Source organism: Argentina silus (genome assembly GCF_951799395.1).
Source record: "Argentina silus genome assembly, chromosome: 13".
In the NCBI taxonomy this organism is placed as follows: domain Eukaryota; kingdom Metazoa; phylum Chordata; class Actinopteri; order Argentiniformes; family Argentinidae; genus Argentina; species Argentina silus.
In genome coordinates this window covers 14,259,529-14,278,551 of record NC_139667.1, presented here as the reverse complement: position 1 = coordinate 14,278,551, position 19,023 = coordinate 14,259,529, and the positions used below count along the sequence as shown (strand labels likewise).

General features: G+C 48.3%; 1 protein-coding gene across 1 annotated transcript; it reads right to left on the bottom strand.

The window, feature by feature from the left end:
- Positions 1-1,568: 1,568 nt before the first annotated feature.
- LOC310814602 (zinc finger MYM-type protein 4) lies at positions 1,569-18,984 on the bottom strand. Its single transcript, XM_083684098.1, has 28 exons — positions 18,783-18,984; positions 17,915-18,413; positions 17,722-17,771; positions 17,008-17,178; positions 16,635-16,695; positions 16,048-16,372; positions 15,501-15,738; positions 15,074-15,286; positions 14,571-14,715; positions 13,519-13,634; positions 12,442-13,170; positions 10,187-10,337; positions 9,732-9,907; positions 9,301-9,445; positions 8,759-8,914; positions 8,557-8,600; positions 8,303-8,444; positions 7,779-7,924; positions 6,929-7,094; positions 6,482-6,694; positions 6,095-6,192; positions 5,592-5,772; positions 5,120-5,271; positions 4,756-4,870; positions 4,335-4,434; positions 3,782-3,918; positions 3,172-3,295; positions 1,569-2,877 (listed from the first exon to the last, which is right to left on the bottom strand). The coding sequence occupies exons 1-28, from the start codon at positions 18,813-18,815 to the stop codon at positions 2,649-2,651; spliced, it is 5,055 nt and encodes a 1,684-aa protein (XP_083540224.1). The 5' UTR covers positions 18,816-18,984; the 3' UTR covers positions 1,569-2,648.
- Positions 18,985-19,023: the final 39 nt, after the last annotated feature.

The following is a 19,023-nucleotide window of genomic DNA, read 5'->3' as shown; positions in this document are numbered from 1 at the left end:
ACGTCCTCAAGAACGTTCCGGGTGAGTCACTTCTTTCTCAGGTCCTTTCAGTCTCCATAGTCTTTCACCATCCTCCTCTATCTCTGCCTCGCCTCCTCATATCTGTCTCTGCTTTCATCTATAGCCATTGTCACTTGTTCCCCATCAATAAATAAATCAGAGCCCCAACTGTCACTGTCATTGGCAGAAGATCATTCCATATGTTCTAGAGTCAGGCGTTCCAGAACCAAACCTCTCACCAGTCCGCATGTAGAATCCTGAGATACTATGTACTGTAAATCATGCCTACTGTCAGAGAAACTGATTTTTTTGACAAATGGTCTCTTATTTCAACACCAACGCAAGCCCCCCCCTCCCCTCCTCTCTCTCTTTCCTCTTTCTCTCTCTCTCCCTCACACAATTACAGCTCCCCCTCCCCCATGTTCTATGGCTGCTTCAGGGCTTAAGTGGTTTGTAGCTCTTAAAGCCTAACTTTTCTCTCGCTCTCTCTCGCCCCCTTTTCTCTCTATTTAGGTTTGACCCCTGTGGGCTCAGTGATTGTATCAGCTGGGGAAATCATTACACAATTCACCCGGGGTGGAGAAAGAAGGACAGCGTTTATCGCAAGCATCACCACCTCTCTCTCACAGAGGTGACGCCACGGTTTAACAGATTTATTTGAATAACATCAAGAAATCCAAAAAGGTAGGAAGCAGAATATAGTTGTTTCTATGATTCAGTTCCAAACAGCTGCTACTGCATATTGAGAGATCCTAGATGGAAAATTCAGCTTGCACAGTGTTGATCTTTTATCTCTCGCTCCCACACAAACTCTTCTCTCACTCTCTCCATCCCTCTTGTACCACTCTCTCTCCCTGCCCTCCTCCTCCCACACACGACCTGTCTCACATGCAACCAGAACGTGGCCTGCCTGGCTCCTCCATGTTCAAGAGTTAAATAACCGTGAACATGTGACACCACTGCAAAGCTATGAGCAATACACTACATGACACATCAATCAGTATATCTCTCTTACACACACACACACACACACACACACACACACACACACACAAGCTCTTCAGGAACAATCACCTACAGCAGCCCTTCAGAGACAATCACATTTGCATATTGAACAAGCTGTAATTTATCTTGACATTATTCATGCATCTAAAATGCTGGTGAGTTTCACAGCGAAAGAGGATTTCATTCTGGTTACGAGTGTGGTTCTCCCCACATACCACAGGGGACACACATCGTGCATGCCCATGATTGTTCTGTTTACTGGGCAGTGATAGGCCAACTCAAGGCCAGCAGAGAGCTGAGAGAGACCAGAAAGCGTGGTGTGTGAACATGTTTATTTTTTTATGTACTCAGTTGGGGAAAAAATAGCAAAGTACAATTTTTCATTCAAAAGGTACTCAAGTAACAATCCAGAAGAAACCTATGTATGTAATGACATTGGTTTATGTAGTGGATAATACTCAGGGGAGGCTGGTGAAGGCATAAATCAGAGGACGGGCTCATTGTAATGAATGGAATGAAATAAGGAATGGTATGAAACACACGTGTTTGATACCATTCCGCATTGCATTCCATGCATTACAATGAGCCCGCCCTCCGATGTATACCTCCACCAGCCTCCCCTGAAAACACTAGATGATGGTGTAACTTGTGTGGCCCTTTGAATAAGGCAACTTGGTAAACACATGATTAGGAGCAAACAAACAAGAAAATAAAACTAACATAATATAAACAATATTGTCATATTTGTTTAGGCATGTGTCCATTGTCCATAACAAAGTCAAGTATTAGATACATTGTCAGTATCTGATATGATCTGATAGTGTTGCATCTCTTTGCATGTTAATATGCGTATCCTCGTCCACGTAGAGTCTGAGGGGTTGGACCAGGAAAGGGGTTGGGCCAGGGGAGGAGTTGGGCCAGGAGAGGGGTTGGGCCAGGAGAGGGGTATCCTCTTCCATGTAGTCTATGGGCCAGGAGAGGGGTTCGAACCAAGCCACCAGGCATTGGTGGAGACGGCACACTACCTCATCCCTATCGGCCAATGGGTGTAAGCGCAGTTTGGCAACAAGTCTGGCTCCGCTACCAGCCCACAAAAAAAACATTTTTGGCTGATGTGTTCATTTGATGTGCTCCATTTACATCAATAGAGAAATGTCATTATAGCTTTGTCTAGTAACAATACGTCTATGGTTTTAACAGACACAGCAGCAGTCATCTAGTCAAGTGAGTGTCCATCCATATGCCTGTCCAGAAACACTAAAACACACTACCCCTACACACTTGTGTAAATCTGAGAGGATTGGATAGGTGTAAGTAATTTGGCCTACCAGAGGGAATAGTGGAGCTACCACCATCTTGTTTACACCTGTCCAATCCAGCCAGATCTACACGTGTCTGGGAGTAGCTAGGGGGCTAGTGGTTATTTCTGAACAGGCTCTGGCATAAGTCCATATACCCTGATTCACACTACAGAGCCGAACCGAGCTGAGCTGAACCGAGCTGTAGGCTACTGGGCTGGCAAGGACCAGGTGAAAGAAAGATATCTCAGCCAGCAGAGTATGGTTGGGGTTGGTCTGGGAGTGTGTAATGCCCAGTATGGTTCTGGTCGGTCTGGTAGTGTGTAAAGCCCCTATAGATGTCCACTATGTGCTTTCATCGTCCGTAGAGGCAGCTGACGTGGAGGGGTGGTGCTGCAGGCCGAGCTGGGGGGAGTCCAGATGCACCTCCCGGACGGCCAGGATGCGTGTGAGCATGCTCTCCAGTGTAGCGCCCTCCAGTGGTTGGGACGAGTACCACAGGGGGCTGTTGGGGTGGCAGGAGGTCTCAGGCTGCAAGTAGAACAGGTCTCGACTCTTCTTCACCGACTCAGAGCTGCAGAGGAAGAGGTGGAGGAGGAGGGAGAGGAAAAGGAGGAGGAATAGGAGGAGGAACAGGGAGAGGAGGAGGAGGAGGTGGAGGAGAAGCAGGAAGAAAAAGAGAAGAAGGTTATGTTAAGGCAGCCATTACAGAGGCTCAAGGCTAGGCAGCTATTACATAACACATAAGAACATGATCATGGATATGCCATCACTACAGAGAGATAACAGTATCATTAGCTGATCACCCATATCTACTCGTGTGTGTGCGTGCGTGTGTTTGTGTTTGTGTGTGTGTGTGTGTGCTGACCATTTGGAGAGGTAGAACTGGTAGAGTCTGACAGGACAGCGTAGAGGGTTCTCTGTGTTCTCCAGCATCTCCATGTCTCCCTCCTCTTCCTCCATCTTCCTTTTGGCCGGCAACACAGGCTGCTCTGGATACACACAAGAGAGGAAAACGTACTGTAAATGCACACACACACACACACGAAAGAAACACATACTATAGACCTGACTACAACCAAACACACAGAACAGTGTGGTCACTACTGACACGTTACAGCAGTGTGCACTATCATGCAATTATCTGGCACACATGATGTCATCAAAATGGGGCTGGAAAACTCATCAGGAGGAGAGGTGGACAGGCTTTAACCATGTGACTGAGTATAGAATGGTTCCAGTTGGGTCAGTACAGACCTGAGTTCAAATAGCATTTGAAATCTGTAAAAATATCACTTCAAATACTTTGCTGTGCTTGATTGAGCTTTCCTGGTACAATGGAGGCAATGGAACAGTCTAAAAATCGCAAACCCCTGCCCATTCTGTGCTCAAAGTGTTTGAAAAAAAATGCCAATGCTATTTGGACCCAGGTCTGGCTCAGTTCAGTCAGGGTGCAAACCCCCTAGTATGTGACTGACCTGGGTTGGTCCGGTCCGTGGGTCTGAACCTGAGGAAGGAGTTCTTGGCGGTCTTGGCGGAGCGCGTGCAGCGGGAGAAGTTGGTGAAGGAGAGGCGGCGATGCTGGGCCAGCGTGGTGAAGCGGAACATCTTGGTGCTGAAGAACAGGAGCAGAGAGAAGAAGAAGAAGAATCTTCATGAATCAAAGTCATTATCTCAGTGCTCCTCACTCCTGGTCCTGGAGAGCTGCATTGCTGCATTGCTGCAGGTTTGTTTTCCCAGCTCAGCAGTGACACCTGATTCAGCTAATCAAGGTTTTGAAGATCAGATCAATCAGATGTGATACTGTAGCACTAGGTTGGGACGAACACCTGTCTGTGTGACTATAGGACCAGGTTTGAGTATCACTGCTATTGAGTATCTTTTTATTTGCAGGAGTGAGTCATACACACACACAGATTAGAGAAATGTACACAGAAGATAATGAGCGTGCCCATTACCTGAAGAACAGATAACAGGTAATCATAATCACTAGTAGGTTAGGAACATGTACACAACAGAACCTCAGGGTACCTGAAGAACAGCAGAGTGTTGAGCAGCACGATTGGGGAGTACGCTCCCAGCTGTTTACACTCCCACAGGTAGTCTTCCTCCACACGAGAGTGCAGGTAACCTATGGATACAGACAAGACTGTGTTAGCCCGCTGAACTGAAGCCCAGACATCCCTATTCCTTACAGTGTGACTCGCCGACAGAGACAAGACAAGACAAGACAGACAGACAGACGTAGGGGTTAGAACTGAGTAACACTAGGACAGTTGTATCTGGCAGTTAACACACTGCACTTTTAATGCATTTGTTTGTAGAGGAGAATAGTGTAATTAGTACCACTAGGTAGTAGGGCAGTATGTATGTGATAGGAGAATAGTGTAGTATAGTACCACTAGATAGTAGGACAGTATGTATGTGATAGGAGAATAGTGTAGTATAGTACCACTAGGTAGCAGGGTAGGTCTCCAGTTCCGCAGCAGTCTGGTGATCTCCATGGTGAACTGGCTGTAGAAATCATCAGTGAAGATGTTCTCTATCCTCCCATTCTCAAAGAGATACTGGAGAGAGGGATGAAGAAAGAGGGTGGGGTGGGGAGTACACAAGAGAGAGAGAGAGAGAGAGAGAGAGAGAGAGATGGGGGGGGGGGGGGATGCATTTCATTCAATTGATTCCATTCCATTAACTGAAGCCAAAACAGACTGAGACTGCACCCAACACTGGGACACTGTGGACACAGTAACATGATGGTGAACAGTAAAAGTAATGTGATGGTAACAGTAAGAGGTTGGAGCGTGCTCAGTGAGTACCTGCTGTATGCCCAGGCAGAGGTAGAAGATGCTGTCGGGGGTGTAGGTCTGACCACTGGGCCGCCGGAGCTCGCAGATGAAGCGGCACAGACCGTAGCTCAGCTCAGAGGAGTCACACTGTAACACGTCCCCCTTCAGAGACACAGGTGGCACTGGGGAAGGGAGAGGGAAGAGCACACAGAACCACAGAGAGATGGTCAGTAAAGAGAACCACAGGGAGATGGTCAGTAAAGAGAACCACAGGGAGATGGTCAGTAAAGAGAACCACAGGGAGATGGTCAGTAAAGAGAACCACAGACAGATGGTAGGTAAAGAGCCACTGAACATCAGTCTCCTTGAGAGGCACTGGGACTGGCTAGAAAAAACACTGGTCCAATCAAACGTTTGTCTGGTGACTCTGGTGGAGAGTAAAGACATGAACACATCTGACAACCTAGCCGTGTGTGTGTAGAGGAGATCATAGTCTACTCACCAGCAGCGTTCGGCTCTTCCCCGCCTGGCTGTTCCCCGCTGGTCTTGCCCTCCCTCTGTACCACCCAGTTCTTCCAGGCTTTGACCCCGTACATGTGGTGCAGCTTGGCTCTGGCAGGAGAGAGACGGAGGCTGAGGCTCGGCTCCACAGAGCCAGACCCAGACCCAGCCCGCTTACGAGTCTGCAACACAGACACACAGACACAGACAGACACACACACACACAACAACAGTGTAGTTGTTTAGAAGGGGAGGCTAGTGGAGGTAGAAATTGGAGGACGGGCTCTTTGTAATGGATGGAATGGAATAACAAATGGTGCCTCCACCAGCCTCCCCTGCTGGTTAGCCATAATACTGATAATGGTATGAGTGTGACCAAGGCCATACTGCCAGCCTGACTACCAGTGTGTGACCTGTCCTTAACTGGGCCTCATGCCTCTGACCCCATCCCAGCCGTGTTGATAACCCCCCTAAAGCCCCTTTGGGTGTGTTGTTGTTACGTACCCTCTTCTTGGGGGGGAAGCCGTCGCGGAGTCTCTTGCGTCCTCGGTGTTTGACTGTCGGCCTCTGAGGCTCCTTGGCTGCAGCAGGGTCAAACAACTCTGGAGGGAGAGGGAGGAGTTAGAGAGGGGCAACGCACGCACGCACGCACGCACGCACGCACGCACGCACGCACTACACACACAGCTGTGGTCTGAGGAGAGGGAGATCAGGAGAAGATGACTGAAAATAAAGCTTATAGGGGCGGTTTCCCAGATTTAGATAATAGTCCTAGATCATCTAAAGTGTGATTTAATCAAGCATTAGGCTTAATCTGCGTACAGTAAAGCGACCCATAGCGTTCCATCCATTCATGTGTGTTCCAGGTACAACAGGTGTTGAGGGTCTCACCTGGGGGGAAGTCAGCCTCCAGGTCCGCCAGGCTGGGGGAGGAGGGAGGGCAGGTGCTGGAGGGGTCCGCCGCCCCCGGGCCACCCCTGAGGCTGCGTCTCTGGGCAGTAGCAGCTGTAGACTCCTCCTCCCAGCTGAGAGGAGGAGAGGAGCCGTGTAGAGGGGTAGACACAGCCTCGGACTCCAGATCTCCACTGTACGTACTTCCCTGGTCTGACACACACACACACACACACACACGCACACACACACACAACCTCCATCAATGCTCCCAGGCAACATACATGTTCTCAATGCTGTTATACATGTTAATGAAGACAGATTCATTGCGTAAGTATGTAGACCTGATAACAGTTTAGACTGTGTTTGTGGAACAAGTATGATTGGACCTTCAATGACAGTAATGGTGTCATACATGTTACCAAGACAGCTGTAAACTCTCCTTACCTCCATGGGAGACAGGCTTGTCTTTCTCTACTTCCTCCTCCTCGTCGTCCTCCTCCTCCGCCTCTTCCTCCTCCGCCTCTTCCATGGCCTGTGATTGGTCAGGGTCTTTCACGTCCCTGGTCTCTGATTGGCTCAGCGTAGGTGGTATTACCATGGGCACTGGGATCTGAGAAAGGACCACAGGAAATGAGCAGTGACTCAACCAAACACAAACCCAGTCACATTCCCTGTAGGGGTTCTGGCAGGAACACACTTTTTTTTTAAAAGCACATAGAGACCCTGAGAAACGTTTAAAGGCCCACGTCAGCCTGCTTCCTGGCTTTTGTCGAGAAAAATACTCAAACAATGGATGCACCGAGTGGTGTCATTCACAGAGCTATAGCTAGGAGCAAGTCTCAATAAAAGGAGGGTTATATTTGACTCTGGGCACCAACTTTACAAACAGGCTAGCCTCGTCACACTTTGTAGGAAATGTCATTTGTCACGGCACATGGCAAATCAATTTAGGAGGAGCTAAGAAAATCGAATGTCCAAGAATCGCCCAAAATAAAAAAACCTCAATGACAATTTTTCAGACTAATCTGAAATGTGTAATAACACTGTGCAGCACCAGGATGTCATATATGAGCTAAAAAAAACATGACTAACATGGTCCTTCAAGGCATTTAGATGGTGGGTATTAAAACATGGCATACATATGTGTCAGCTCAAGGGAGAGAGTGTAGAAGGAGGAGGAGGAGGAGGTGTTTACATACAGGCACGGGCACGGGCACCTTAGACTAGAGAGCGAGAGAGTGTCTAAGGAGATGGAGTTAGACTGAGATAAGCCCAGAGAGTGCTGTTTACATACAGGCACAGGTATGGGCACGTGCACAGGGGTGTACTGGGTGTACATGTGCATGGGCACTGGGATGAAGACCGGCACAGGAACAGGCAGTACCACCACCCGCAACTTTTCATTGTTGACCGTGGTCGTGAAGGAACACTCAGAGGAACCTGCAGAGAGAGGGGGGGGGGAGTGAGAGAGAGAGAGGGAGGGAGAGAGAGAGAGAGAGAGAGAGAGAGACAGAGCGCTAGAGGTAAATATGAACACTGAAATCTGATTCCTTGCTACTAGTGTGTTTTATGTATTGATTGAGGTAATACCCATACACATCATCTTCAGTGAGTTAGTTGGTTCCCGCTGGGATCATATATAGTGAAAAATGTATGCACTCAATGCAATGTAAGTCGCTTTGGATAAAAGCGTCAGCTAAATGGCATATATTATTATTATTATTATGTATGTAGACAGTAGTAAGTAGTAGTAGTAATACATCTACATTACTAGAGCGGTATATTTATGTGTACGTGTGTTTTGCTCTGTAGTTTTACCAGAGGGAGTCTCTGTGGCCTGGGTGTTCAGGTGGCACAGAGTTTCCTGGTCCAAGGTGAAGGGTTTACACATTAGAGCCTTGTTCTTCATGACACGACGACGGGCAGCAGGCAGCTTCATGGCATCTGTCTGGGTGCTCGCCTACACACACAGCCACACACACAGCCACACACACATAGCGTTTAAAACTTATCCTGCTATTTTTTACCAGTTTAAATAAAGCTTGAAAACAATCGAACGACAGACTACTCACATCTCCAAGGCTCTTGCCATAGGAGTTTGACGTCGGGAGAGACCCTGCAAGCAGAGCAAAGTCTTCATCAGGACAATGTCAACCTCTCACTTTGACCTCTTCTTCACAACAACCAGTCTGGAAATGTCTTCATAATATGATTATGTTCCATACCAGCCACTCATATAGCTCAGTGTGTCATCTGTCAGTGTGTGTGTGCTACCTGTCAGAGCCGTGTCGGCAGTACGGGGCTGGCCAGCAGGGGCGTTGGCCAATGAGACGACATCAGCTATGACCGGCGCCGCCTGTGATTGGTAGGACGGGGGGTGTACCGGTGCGGCAGGGGGGGCTGGCAGGGCTGACACACCCCCTGAAGGCACTGGGGAGAGAGAGGGAGGGAGGGAGGGAGAGAGGGAAGGAGGGAGAGAAGGGAAGAGACAGGGAGAGAAGAGAGGGGGGAAGGGAAGATAAAAGGGAAAGGAGAAAAGACAGAAGAGAGATAGAGGAAGAAGGGAAGAGAGACAAGAGGCAATCAGTTGAGTGGAATGAAAGCTAAACACTATATTTAAGGCCTCTGCTTCAAAGAGTGAAATCAAAAATAAGTGTTTTGTGTGAAGCGCTACAGTGATGCATACAGATACAAATAACATGTGACTGATCATTGATTCATTGACTGAGTGATAGATGACTGGTGTTTGGTGTGGCGGTAGACAGTTCAGCCGGTAGAACAGTGTGGTGCTGGTGTGGCCGGGCCGGCGCTGGTACCATTGCTACGGCGAGGGTTCTGAGGGAAGGTCTGGTAGCAGTACTGGAGCAGACAAGGTAGGTTACAGAAGTGCTTGAGGAGGCCCGAACACTTGAGCTGCTCCTTCATCCTGCCCTGGCGTCTGCAGTTGTCACACTTAGCCATCTGACGGAGGGAGGGAGGAACACACACACACACACACACACACACAGACACGGACACACACGGACACACACAGACACACACAGACAGTATCTAGTTAGTTTGTTGAAAACACATTCTCATCTGTGCAAAGAAAAGGATGTATAATGGATGGATGAGTAATGGATGTATTTACTCTTCTTTTACCGCTCTCTAACCAGGTAGGTCACAGAGTATAATATTTGTGATTTGTCAATGCCCTGATGCTATGAATAAAGTTGATTTGAATGTAACTGAATGTGTGTCTGACCTCGTAGAAGAGCACAGTGTAGAGAGACATGCACTCTGAGTGACAGAACTGCTTCATCTTCCCACCAAAGTGGTTGTGGAGCATCTTCTGACTGATGCCACCGCAGTAGGAACAAGAGCTCCACAGGCTGTCCTGAGCCTGCTTGTTCAACTCGTCTTTAAACAGCAGCTTACAGCCTGGAACAGACAGACAGACAGACAGACAGACAGACAGACAGACACACAGACACACAGACACACACACACAGATAAGTGTCTCTGACGCCCAGTTTGGATAATTAATAGAAGTGTAGGAAATGAGATAGAGCAGAGAACGCGAGAGGTGGAGGAGAGAGAGAGAGCTGGATGAAATGAGATGGCGCAGAGAGAGAGAGAGCTGGAGGAGAGAGAGAGAGAGAGAGAGGAGAGACAGATGGAGGAGAGAGAGAGAGAGGTGACCATGGCAACGTTACTCACTCTCGCTGCAGAAGGGCCTGTCTACAGCCTTGTATCTGACGATGTCTTTGCAGACCTTGTTGCCTTTGCAATATTCACAGGAGACGGTGATGTTCCTACCAGTCTTGAACTCCTCACAGCACCGCTGCCCACAGAACTGGAGCACCCGACCCTGAGACCAGGACATAGTATAGGACAACACTACTGGTGAGTCCCAAATCAACCCAACCCCTGTAGTGTGTCAATCCAAGGGGGTTATTCCATGTCAAATCAACAAGCCATGACACCCACCATCTCAGATTGTTCTGAATTTGTTTTTATGTATTTCTGCAACTCTATTTTGTAGAAATATAGTTTCATTCCCAAATTGGCCATTATAATATTGAATAGAACTCAAACCCCAAATCCGATTTGGACCTACATGAGGAATCCAAAACAATGGGGCAAAAGTTAGCCATGAACCCTCCAAATCCCTCGATTAGAAGATTTTATCGGCCAGTATGCAGTGTCAGTCCTCTATGTCTGAAAAGTAGTATGAAGTTGTGGTTTGGAGTTTTGTTGCTTCATACTATGTAATATATTTCTGGTGAATCTGGTGACTAGGTTGTTGCCCTGTCCAAAGATATTAGTTGTTGAAGTTGTGTGTCTAATGTCCCCTATACATTGCGGTAGTACCAGATTCTGTGCACTAGATGTCCCTGCCATTGGGTGAATAAAGTGTGAATTTCTTTTTATTGGATGTTAGGGCCTGTTGATTTGACCCTGAGGTCATTCCATGTCAAATCAACGAACAAAAAAGGATTTCGATATCCTCCATCTTAGATTGTTCAGATTTGTTTCTGTAGCTAGAAACAAATAAGATATTCCTTCCTATTAAGGGTATTCCTGCAATATTTTGACGAAATATAGTTTGAGCTCTGAGATATAAGCTTGATTGTACCCAAATCGGCCATTTTGATGATATTGGATAGTATCTAAACCCCAAATCCGATTTGGACCAAAGTCCTACCTGGTAATGAGATGCCAGTCTGTGAAGCTGTGGTGGACTAGTTAAACTAACGTCAGTTAAACTGGAGTCAAGAGTCAAGATGATCTCTGCAGCCAGCGCAGGGTCAATGTCAGGACCAGGTGACATGCCCTTTGCAGCCAGTGCAGGGTCAAAGTCAGGACCAGGTGACATGCCCTCTGCAGCCAGCGCAGGGTCAAAGTCAGGACCAGGTGACATGCCCTTTGCAGCCAGCGCAGGGTCAAAGTCAGGACCAGGTGACATGCCCTCTGCAGCCAGCACAGGGTCAAAGTCAGGACCAGGTGAATTATCTTGATCCGTTGTATCACTCTTTAACTTTTGTTTGTAAACAATAAAACATGTTGGACACATTCTCTTTCCAGGGATGACATCGATTTCCAATATTTCCTTGAAATTCGTAGCCATCTCAACACTAATTTCTCTGAGTGCTTTCTTTAATGGTTTCTTGTGTTTACCAAATGGATCACAGCATTTTCTTTGCAAGTTTGGGTATAAAACCAATAGCTTTTGCTCATGGTGGAAACAAATAGTGTCGTCATCCGCACAAGTCGAGCCAGTCCTCCATGAAAGCAATTCAGTTTGTCCTTCTCTTAACGACCTCAAAGGCTTCAACCCAACTCTTCTCGTATAGTCCAATAAATGGCATCTGTCTGAGAGGCCTTTCCCTAGGGTGCAATTCTCATATGAAGACTTTTCCTACAAGTCCAAAACAAAAAGAAAACCCATTAAAAAAACATTACAGGGCAGTCTATAGGGTTTTCAGTAATAGGGTTGAGCTGCGATGTTATCGAATATTGTGATATTCTGTAAGAGTGCAGTGTCCCGCTGTTTCTGCAAGGCAAAGCACATCTAGCAGTGAAAACATGACTTTTTGATTCACCGGACTATTTCCAACACCAGCCAAAACTCAGACATGGAGGACTGACATTGCAGACCGATAGTCTCTCCAAATTGGAATTGGAGTTTGAACTCTATTTAATATTATATGAATCCTATGAAATTAAAACAATGGCTAATCAATGGAGGTACAGTGAATTACCACATTTCTCAAGAGATATTTCTACAAAATAATGTTGCAGGAATACTCATCTTATCTGTTTCTAAGTACAGAAACCATTTTAGAACAACCTGAGATGGTGGATGGTCAGTGTCAAAATCATCTTTTTTGCATTGATTTGACATGGAATGACCCCCCCTACCCAGATCTAGAACCAAGCTAGTGAGAAGCAAGATAGTGAGAGCTAGTTACCTTGTGTTGGAAGACTTCCGGCTTGTTGCTGAACTGCTTGCAGCACTGGTAGCAGGTGAGCCTTGCTGCCCAGCGCTGGGCACCCGGGAGGGGTATGTCATGCTGGTAAGGCGCAATGTGTCTGGGCCAACTTGGGGCAGCTGGGGTGTAGGGGGCAGTGGAGGGCTGGGACTGGGTTGGAGGATAGGGGTGACCAGTGGAGGGCTGGGACTGGGTTGGGGCATAGGGGTGACCAGTAGAGGGCTGGGACTGGGTCGGGGCGTAGGGGTGACCAGTAGAGGGCTGGGACTGGGTCGGGGCGTAGGGGTGACCAGTGGAGGGCTGGGACTGGGTCGGGGGGTAGGGGTGACCAGTGGAGGGCTGGGACTGGGTCGGGGCGTAGGGGTGACCAGTGGAGGGCTGGGACTGGGTTGGGGCGTAGGGGTGCCCAGCGATGGACTGGGACTGGGTTGGGGCATAGGGGTGACCAGTGGAGGGCTGGGACTGGGTCGTAGTGTAGGGGTGACCAGTGGAGGGCTGGGACTGGGTTGGGGCATAGGGGTGACCAGTGGAGGGCTGGGACTGGGTCGGGGCGTAGGGGTGCCCAATGGTGGGTGCCCGAGGCTGGGGGTAGGGGTGGTGCCCATTGAAAGCTGCTGTACCAGAAACATTGCGGTGAGGTGGCGCCACCACGGGGCTGGGGGTGGAACCATTCATCTGGGGCAGGGCTGAGTTCATGGGGTAGGCGGTCTGTTGGACAAAGACAGAGGAGGAGACTCAGGGCCGGCTTCTAGGACACAGATTAGCCTGATCCTAGACTAAGAAGCATCTTCAATGGGAATTCTCCATTCAAAATGTAATTTAGCCCAGGAGTAGATTTAAACTGTGTTCGGGAAACCCCCCTTACTTTTTGTGTGCACTATGGTAAACCCTTCAAATAACTTTGTATGAAATAAGCCTAGGCTTTAGTTCGACAGGCTAACAGTCTTGTGGCAGTACCGTCTGTACTGCAATTTTCATGGACATACATTTTTGCATCGTTTGTATGATATTTGCGGTATGCTTATGCTATCATGTTGTTGTTGTTGTTGTTGTTACCCGTTGGGAGGCAGCACAATTGTAGGAGCAGAAGTTCCGGATGGTTCCATCGACGGCTGCCAGGTGGTACTGGGGCACGGCCAGCCCCTTACAGAAGGTACAGTGGAACTTCTTCCCTGTGGGACGGGGAGGAGAGGAGTCATTATGGCATGCCATTCCTTGACATCGTTACCAAGGTCACAGATTGGCTGAGCTGGAAGGTTATAATACAGTAATACATTGTAGCTATCCTTCTCTATCCAAACCATGTGTCAGAATGAACGCTTCTCAGCACAAGCAAGAGGCTGAGGAACACGGTTCAGCTTTATTCATCCAATCAGTTTCCTCAACCGTTTTAGTTATGTTGAATCAATCAATCGTTTAACATGCGAGGTCTTGATGTACACTCACCAAGCACTTTATTAGGAAGACCTGTACACCATGTCATGGTAGAGGTGGTGTAATGGTGTGGGGAATGTTTTCTTGGTACATTTTGGGCCCATTAATACCAATCAATCATCGCTTGAATGCCACAGCCTATTTGAGTATTGTTGCTGACCATGTGCATCCCTTCATGGCCACAATTTACCCATCTTCTAATGGCTACTTCCAGCATTATAATGCACCATGTCACAAAGTCGCCTCAAACTGGTTTCATGAACATGACAATGAGTTCAGTGTTCTTCAGTGGCCTTCCCAGTCACCGGATCTGAATCCAATAGAACACCTTGAAAAATCTGCAGGAATTGCGTGATGCAATCATGTCATCATGGACAGAATCTCAAAGGAATGTTTCCAACATCTTGTGGAATCAATGGCACGAAGAATTGAGGCTGTTCTGAGAGCAAAGGGAGGCCCTACCCAGTATTAGTATAGTGTTCCCAATAAAGTGCTTGGTTAGTGTATGTACTAATTGTGTAGGTATGTCTGTAACTGTGTGTGTTGCCAGGCTAGGTCTCTCTCCTACGAGATTTGACATGTCCACAAGTTTAACTAACCTGGTAAAATGTAGATTTATATCGATAAAAACTTTAAGTTAGTGTGATACATACAGAGTTAGATGGGGCACATGCCTGATAGTGAGTTGAGAGCCGCAGTGGGGGCACACTTGGATGAGCAGAACAGCTTGATCTTGCCGTGGATGTCTAAACTCTCCACCATGTCGGACATGATCCTCCAATCATTGCAGCGGGGGCACGGGATCACCTTGGTGCTCGTCTGTCACACAGCAACCACGGGGGGGGCGGGGGGTAGGAACCATCCAATTAATCAATCAATCAAATAATACATACGTTATCAATCAAATAAATCAAATCATTGATCATCACAATGCAGGCTGGCTAACAACCAAAATATATATGTACTGTATATATGTATCATTCAGTTCTAGAAACTTCAAGGGTTGGAGAACAATGGTGATATACTGTATTAAAGACATAATCAAATGAGGTGAGCAGGTGTGTGTGTGTGTGTGTGTGTGTGTGTGTTCGAGTTGACGACTCACCTGTCTATAGGTGGTGATGCGGGGGGGGGGGGTTAGGGGTGTGTGTGTGTGTGTGTGTGTGTAGGTAATCACCTGTCTGTAGGTGGTGATGCAGGTGGGGCTGCAGAACTTGAGGTTGACCCCGCTCATGCGGAGGATCTGGCAGTTGGAGGCATTGCTGTTGCAGTACATCCCACAGCTGTAGCAGCTGTTCATCACCAGGTGGTGCGTGCAGCAAAACGAGTAGAAACACCTGTCACTGCACAGCCTGTGGAGCACCCCCTGGTGGGACACCTCATGCTCAACCTGGAGGGGGGTGGGGGGAGTGAGAAAAGAGGAGAGAGAGAGGGGAGAAAGAGGAAGATTAGATAGTATTCTACGACAATAGTTTCAAGACAGAAAATGTGCATGGGGAGTAGGGTCTAGAAAAGTGCATAGGGGGGTAGGGTCTAGACAAGTGTACAGGGGGGTAGGGTCTAGACAAGTGTATAGGGTATAGGAGGTGAGGCCTGTCCCCTACCATGGAGCTTATGTTGCAGACACTGCACCTGGGGATGCTCTCCACACTGTCGACCACGCTGGGTGTGTTCAGGGCTGTGATCTGGGCAGGGGGGATGCTCTCCCTCTCCCTCCCCAGCAGCTCAATGTCTCTCCTCCTGCGCTTGTAGACCACCATGCAGAACTGGCTGCAGAAGTCCCGTGTCGTGCCGTTAGTTTCCACGATGGCCGAGATGACCTCTGTAGGGTTGTCCATCTCCCTGGAGAGACGACACACACACACACACACACACACACCTTTAATGGAGATTCTCCATTGGCTAGACTCCATTAAGTGTGATCTACTCCAAGAAACAAACTCCTCCATGAAATAAACTCAACCTATAACCGGATAATATAAGGCAGTTGGCATTTGGTCTGGCAGATATAGAATAGAATAGAACAGAATACTTCTATCATCCTTAAGAAGACATGGTGCACACAGTTACGATCACAGGGAGCAACACTCTAGAAACCCAGCATACAGTTGAAGGTAGTAGGGAAGAGATGAGAGAGCCTAGCTGACGTACTTGAGGCACTGAGCACAGCTCCGGGTCTTGGTGACAGACGGGTTGAAGCCAGTCAAGCAGACGGTGGAGCAGAACAGCTGAGATGAGCCTTTACGCTGGAAGGCTGTCATGCCCTTGAGCAGGATCTTGGAGCAGCCGGAGCAGGAGATGCGAATGGCTGGGGCTAAGCTGGGGGGCTGAGGGGGAGGGGCCGGGTTCGGGGCCGGGGCAGGCGGGGCCGCTGGGGCTAGGGCCCTGGAGGGGAACAGGGCCCCTGTTCCCATCTGGGGTGCCACACCTCGTCCGGGACCAAATATGGAGGAGGAGGAGGTCTGGGGGGCCGGAGCTGAGGAAGGATGGCGGGGGGGGGTTCATGTTTTTAATTGTGAATCATATAAAAGCTCTGTGATAAAGCTTCACTGATGTGGTACTTATACACATATGGTAGACACATATGTAGACACAGAAGTGGAAGTTTAACACATTTTGAATTACTTTCAAATGGATGATGAGCCATAGTTGTTTCTTTGAAGTGACACTACCATGCATCCACATGGATGACCAGACCAGGGTGACCTCCTCAGACAACATGCTGGGTTCTCTCTCACCTGTAGGGGAGCCGTAGGAGGTCCCTCCGACTGAAAACACTGAACTGATCCTCAGCTCCTCCTGCAACAAATGACACGAACGTTACAGTAGGACTTCTCAGTCAAGGGGAGGCAGGTGGAGGTAGAATGGTATCAAACACCATTCCTCATTCCATTCCAGGCATTACAATGAGCCTGTCCTCCACCAGCCTCTAGTGTAATACATGGTTAGAACCAAAGACTTAGAATGATTCTAATCAAATCAACAGGGTGTGAGCTTCATGCACAGTCCATCCACACATTGTGCTGCACTTTGAGTACATAAAATGTGTAAAGGGAATCGCTTTAGTTATAAAATGTGTTGTTTTGAGGAGGGTCTATGGAGGACGCGGACCTCTTGGTGGTCCAGTTCCTCCTTGATGCTTCTGGTGGAGGGCAGCAGGGCGTTGTCATAACCCTCGTCTATGGGCTCATCCTTGATGTTCATGACGGGGGAGACGGGGCGCTCCTCTCTCTCTCTGTTCTTCTCCCCCACCTCTGGCTCTGGGAACACACACTCTGATCTCTGAAGGACAAGGCAGGAGGAGGGATGGAGTTGCGACAGAGTAGGGCACAGAGACAAGACAGATGTTAAGACAATGGGCATACACAACTATCGCCATTTCTATAAAAACATTCCCCTCTCTTTGTTAACACTTTACATCAGGTTGCTCTTAATAGGGATGGAGCAGAGATGGAGTAGAGATGGAGTAGAGATGGAGTAGAGATGGAGTAGAGATGGAGCAGGGATGGAGTAGAGATGGAGTAGAGATGGAGCAGAGATGGAGCAGAGATGTAGTAAAGATGGAGTAGGGACAGAGTAGAGACAGAGACAGGACAGATGTCAGAACAATGTGCATTCACAACGATTGCCGTTCATATGATAGCATTTCCCTTGCCTTGGTAACACTTTACATTAGTTTGCTCTTACACCTGTGTAGTGAAACTGTAGCCCCTACTGCTGTAGTTACTCCTCCTGCTTCATCTCATATTTCCTTTAAGTCGTCATTACCTCTCCCACACAAACACATACCTCCGTATATGTCTTGGTACACAAACAGCTACTTACCTCTTGGCTACTGGCTCCAACACCCTCCGACGGGAGTGGATAATCTCCATCTGACAGACAAAGGTCAAAGTTTAATTGCAGCATTGAAATGGGAGTTTAATTCAGTGGAGGCTGGTGGAAGTGGCCCGTCCTCCGATTCCTATCTCAGCCTCCACTGTTTTAATCTGTTCAGGTGCTTGCCGGTGTTTCTTACCCAAGCTCCATTCGGGTGACGGGGTCAGTGTGGGGTTGGCTGGTACATGGCTCACATCTCCCATTCTCTCCTCCCCTCCATCACTTAGCCTAGCTGCCTGGGGATCATCCTGAGCCTCTGCCCCCGTGTTGGCTAGTTCACGGGGAAGGTTGTCCGCCTGTCTGTCCAGTTCCTCCAGCCCCACCCTGGGCAGTGAGAAGTTCCACCCCTCCTCCTCCTCTTCCTCCGCCTGGTACACAGGCATCCCCTCCAGCTCGTCATCCAAGCCTGGCTTGACCCCCTCCTGCCCAGTCGCAGAGCTGGGGGGGACCACCTCTCCTTCTCTTCCTCTATCCTCCCTCTCCTCACTCCGGCTGCTGCCCATACTGTCTTCTTCTCCCTGCCCTCGGTTCTGGTCACTGCTGCCTGAGATCGACCCTGAGCGGGCAGTGATGACAGGTCCGCTCGGTGGACCCAGTTTCTTCACCTCGTCGAACAGCGCAGACATCCGGGCTTCATGCTGTAGGGACACAATCAGATATCTATGAGCTGTGTATGTGTGTCTGCGTGTGTGATGTCCTGTCATGCAACAAGATAGTTTGTTATCAATCATATGCCATTTCTTATCAAGTAGGAGGCTGACTGAAAGCCTCTATCTAATCATTTAGATCATTTCTGGCGGAATCACATTGCAAACCATGATAGTCACAGTGCTGCAGACAAGCCCATGAGATGTGTGCATTCATCCTGAGGCAGGCAAATCTAGCTAACAGCGTATTTATAATTGGTGCAACCTCGCAATTCCAAGACACAATTGCCCCTTTCACGCACTCTTGCAGAAACAGTTGGATATCTCATTTTTTACTTGGCGAAATGGTGCAGTTTTCACCTCAGATCGTTTGGATTCTTGCGACTCCGCCATATTTGAGTCGCGCACAAATGACTCAGCTAGCTATGCCTCTGAAGTGCGCCCTAGTATTTTTCGCCAAGAATAATGCAAAATGAAAAACTGGCCTTAACGCAAGCCAGGGAACTATGCCAATGAACACTCCGAACTGATTTGATAAGCTATTAGGAAGGAATGTTCATCGGGCGGGCATTGTTGTTTCCATGAGGAGTATAGCATGCAT

Excerpts from the sequence above, each read along its gene's own strand:
- LOC310814602 (XM_083684098.1), bottom strand. The coding sequence starts at position 18,815 with ATGGCGGAGTCGCAAGAATCCAAACGATCTGAG. Across the intron at positions 16,373-16,634 it reads CTCCTACGGCTCCCCTACAG|CTCCGGCCCCCCAGACCTCC; the intron begins GTGAGAGAGAAC and ends ATCCTTCCTCAG. Across the intron at positions 7,925-8,302 it reads GGCCACAGAGACTCCCTCTG|GTTCCTCTGAGTGTTCCTTC; the intron begins GTAAAACTACAG and ends CTCTCTCTGCAG.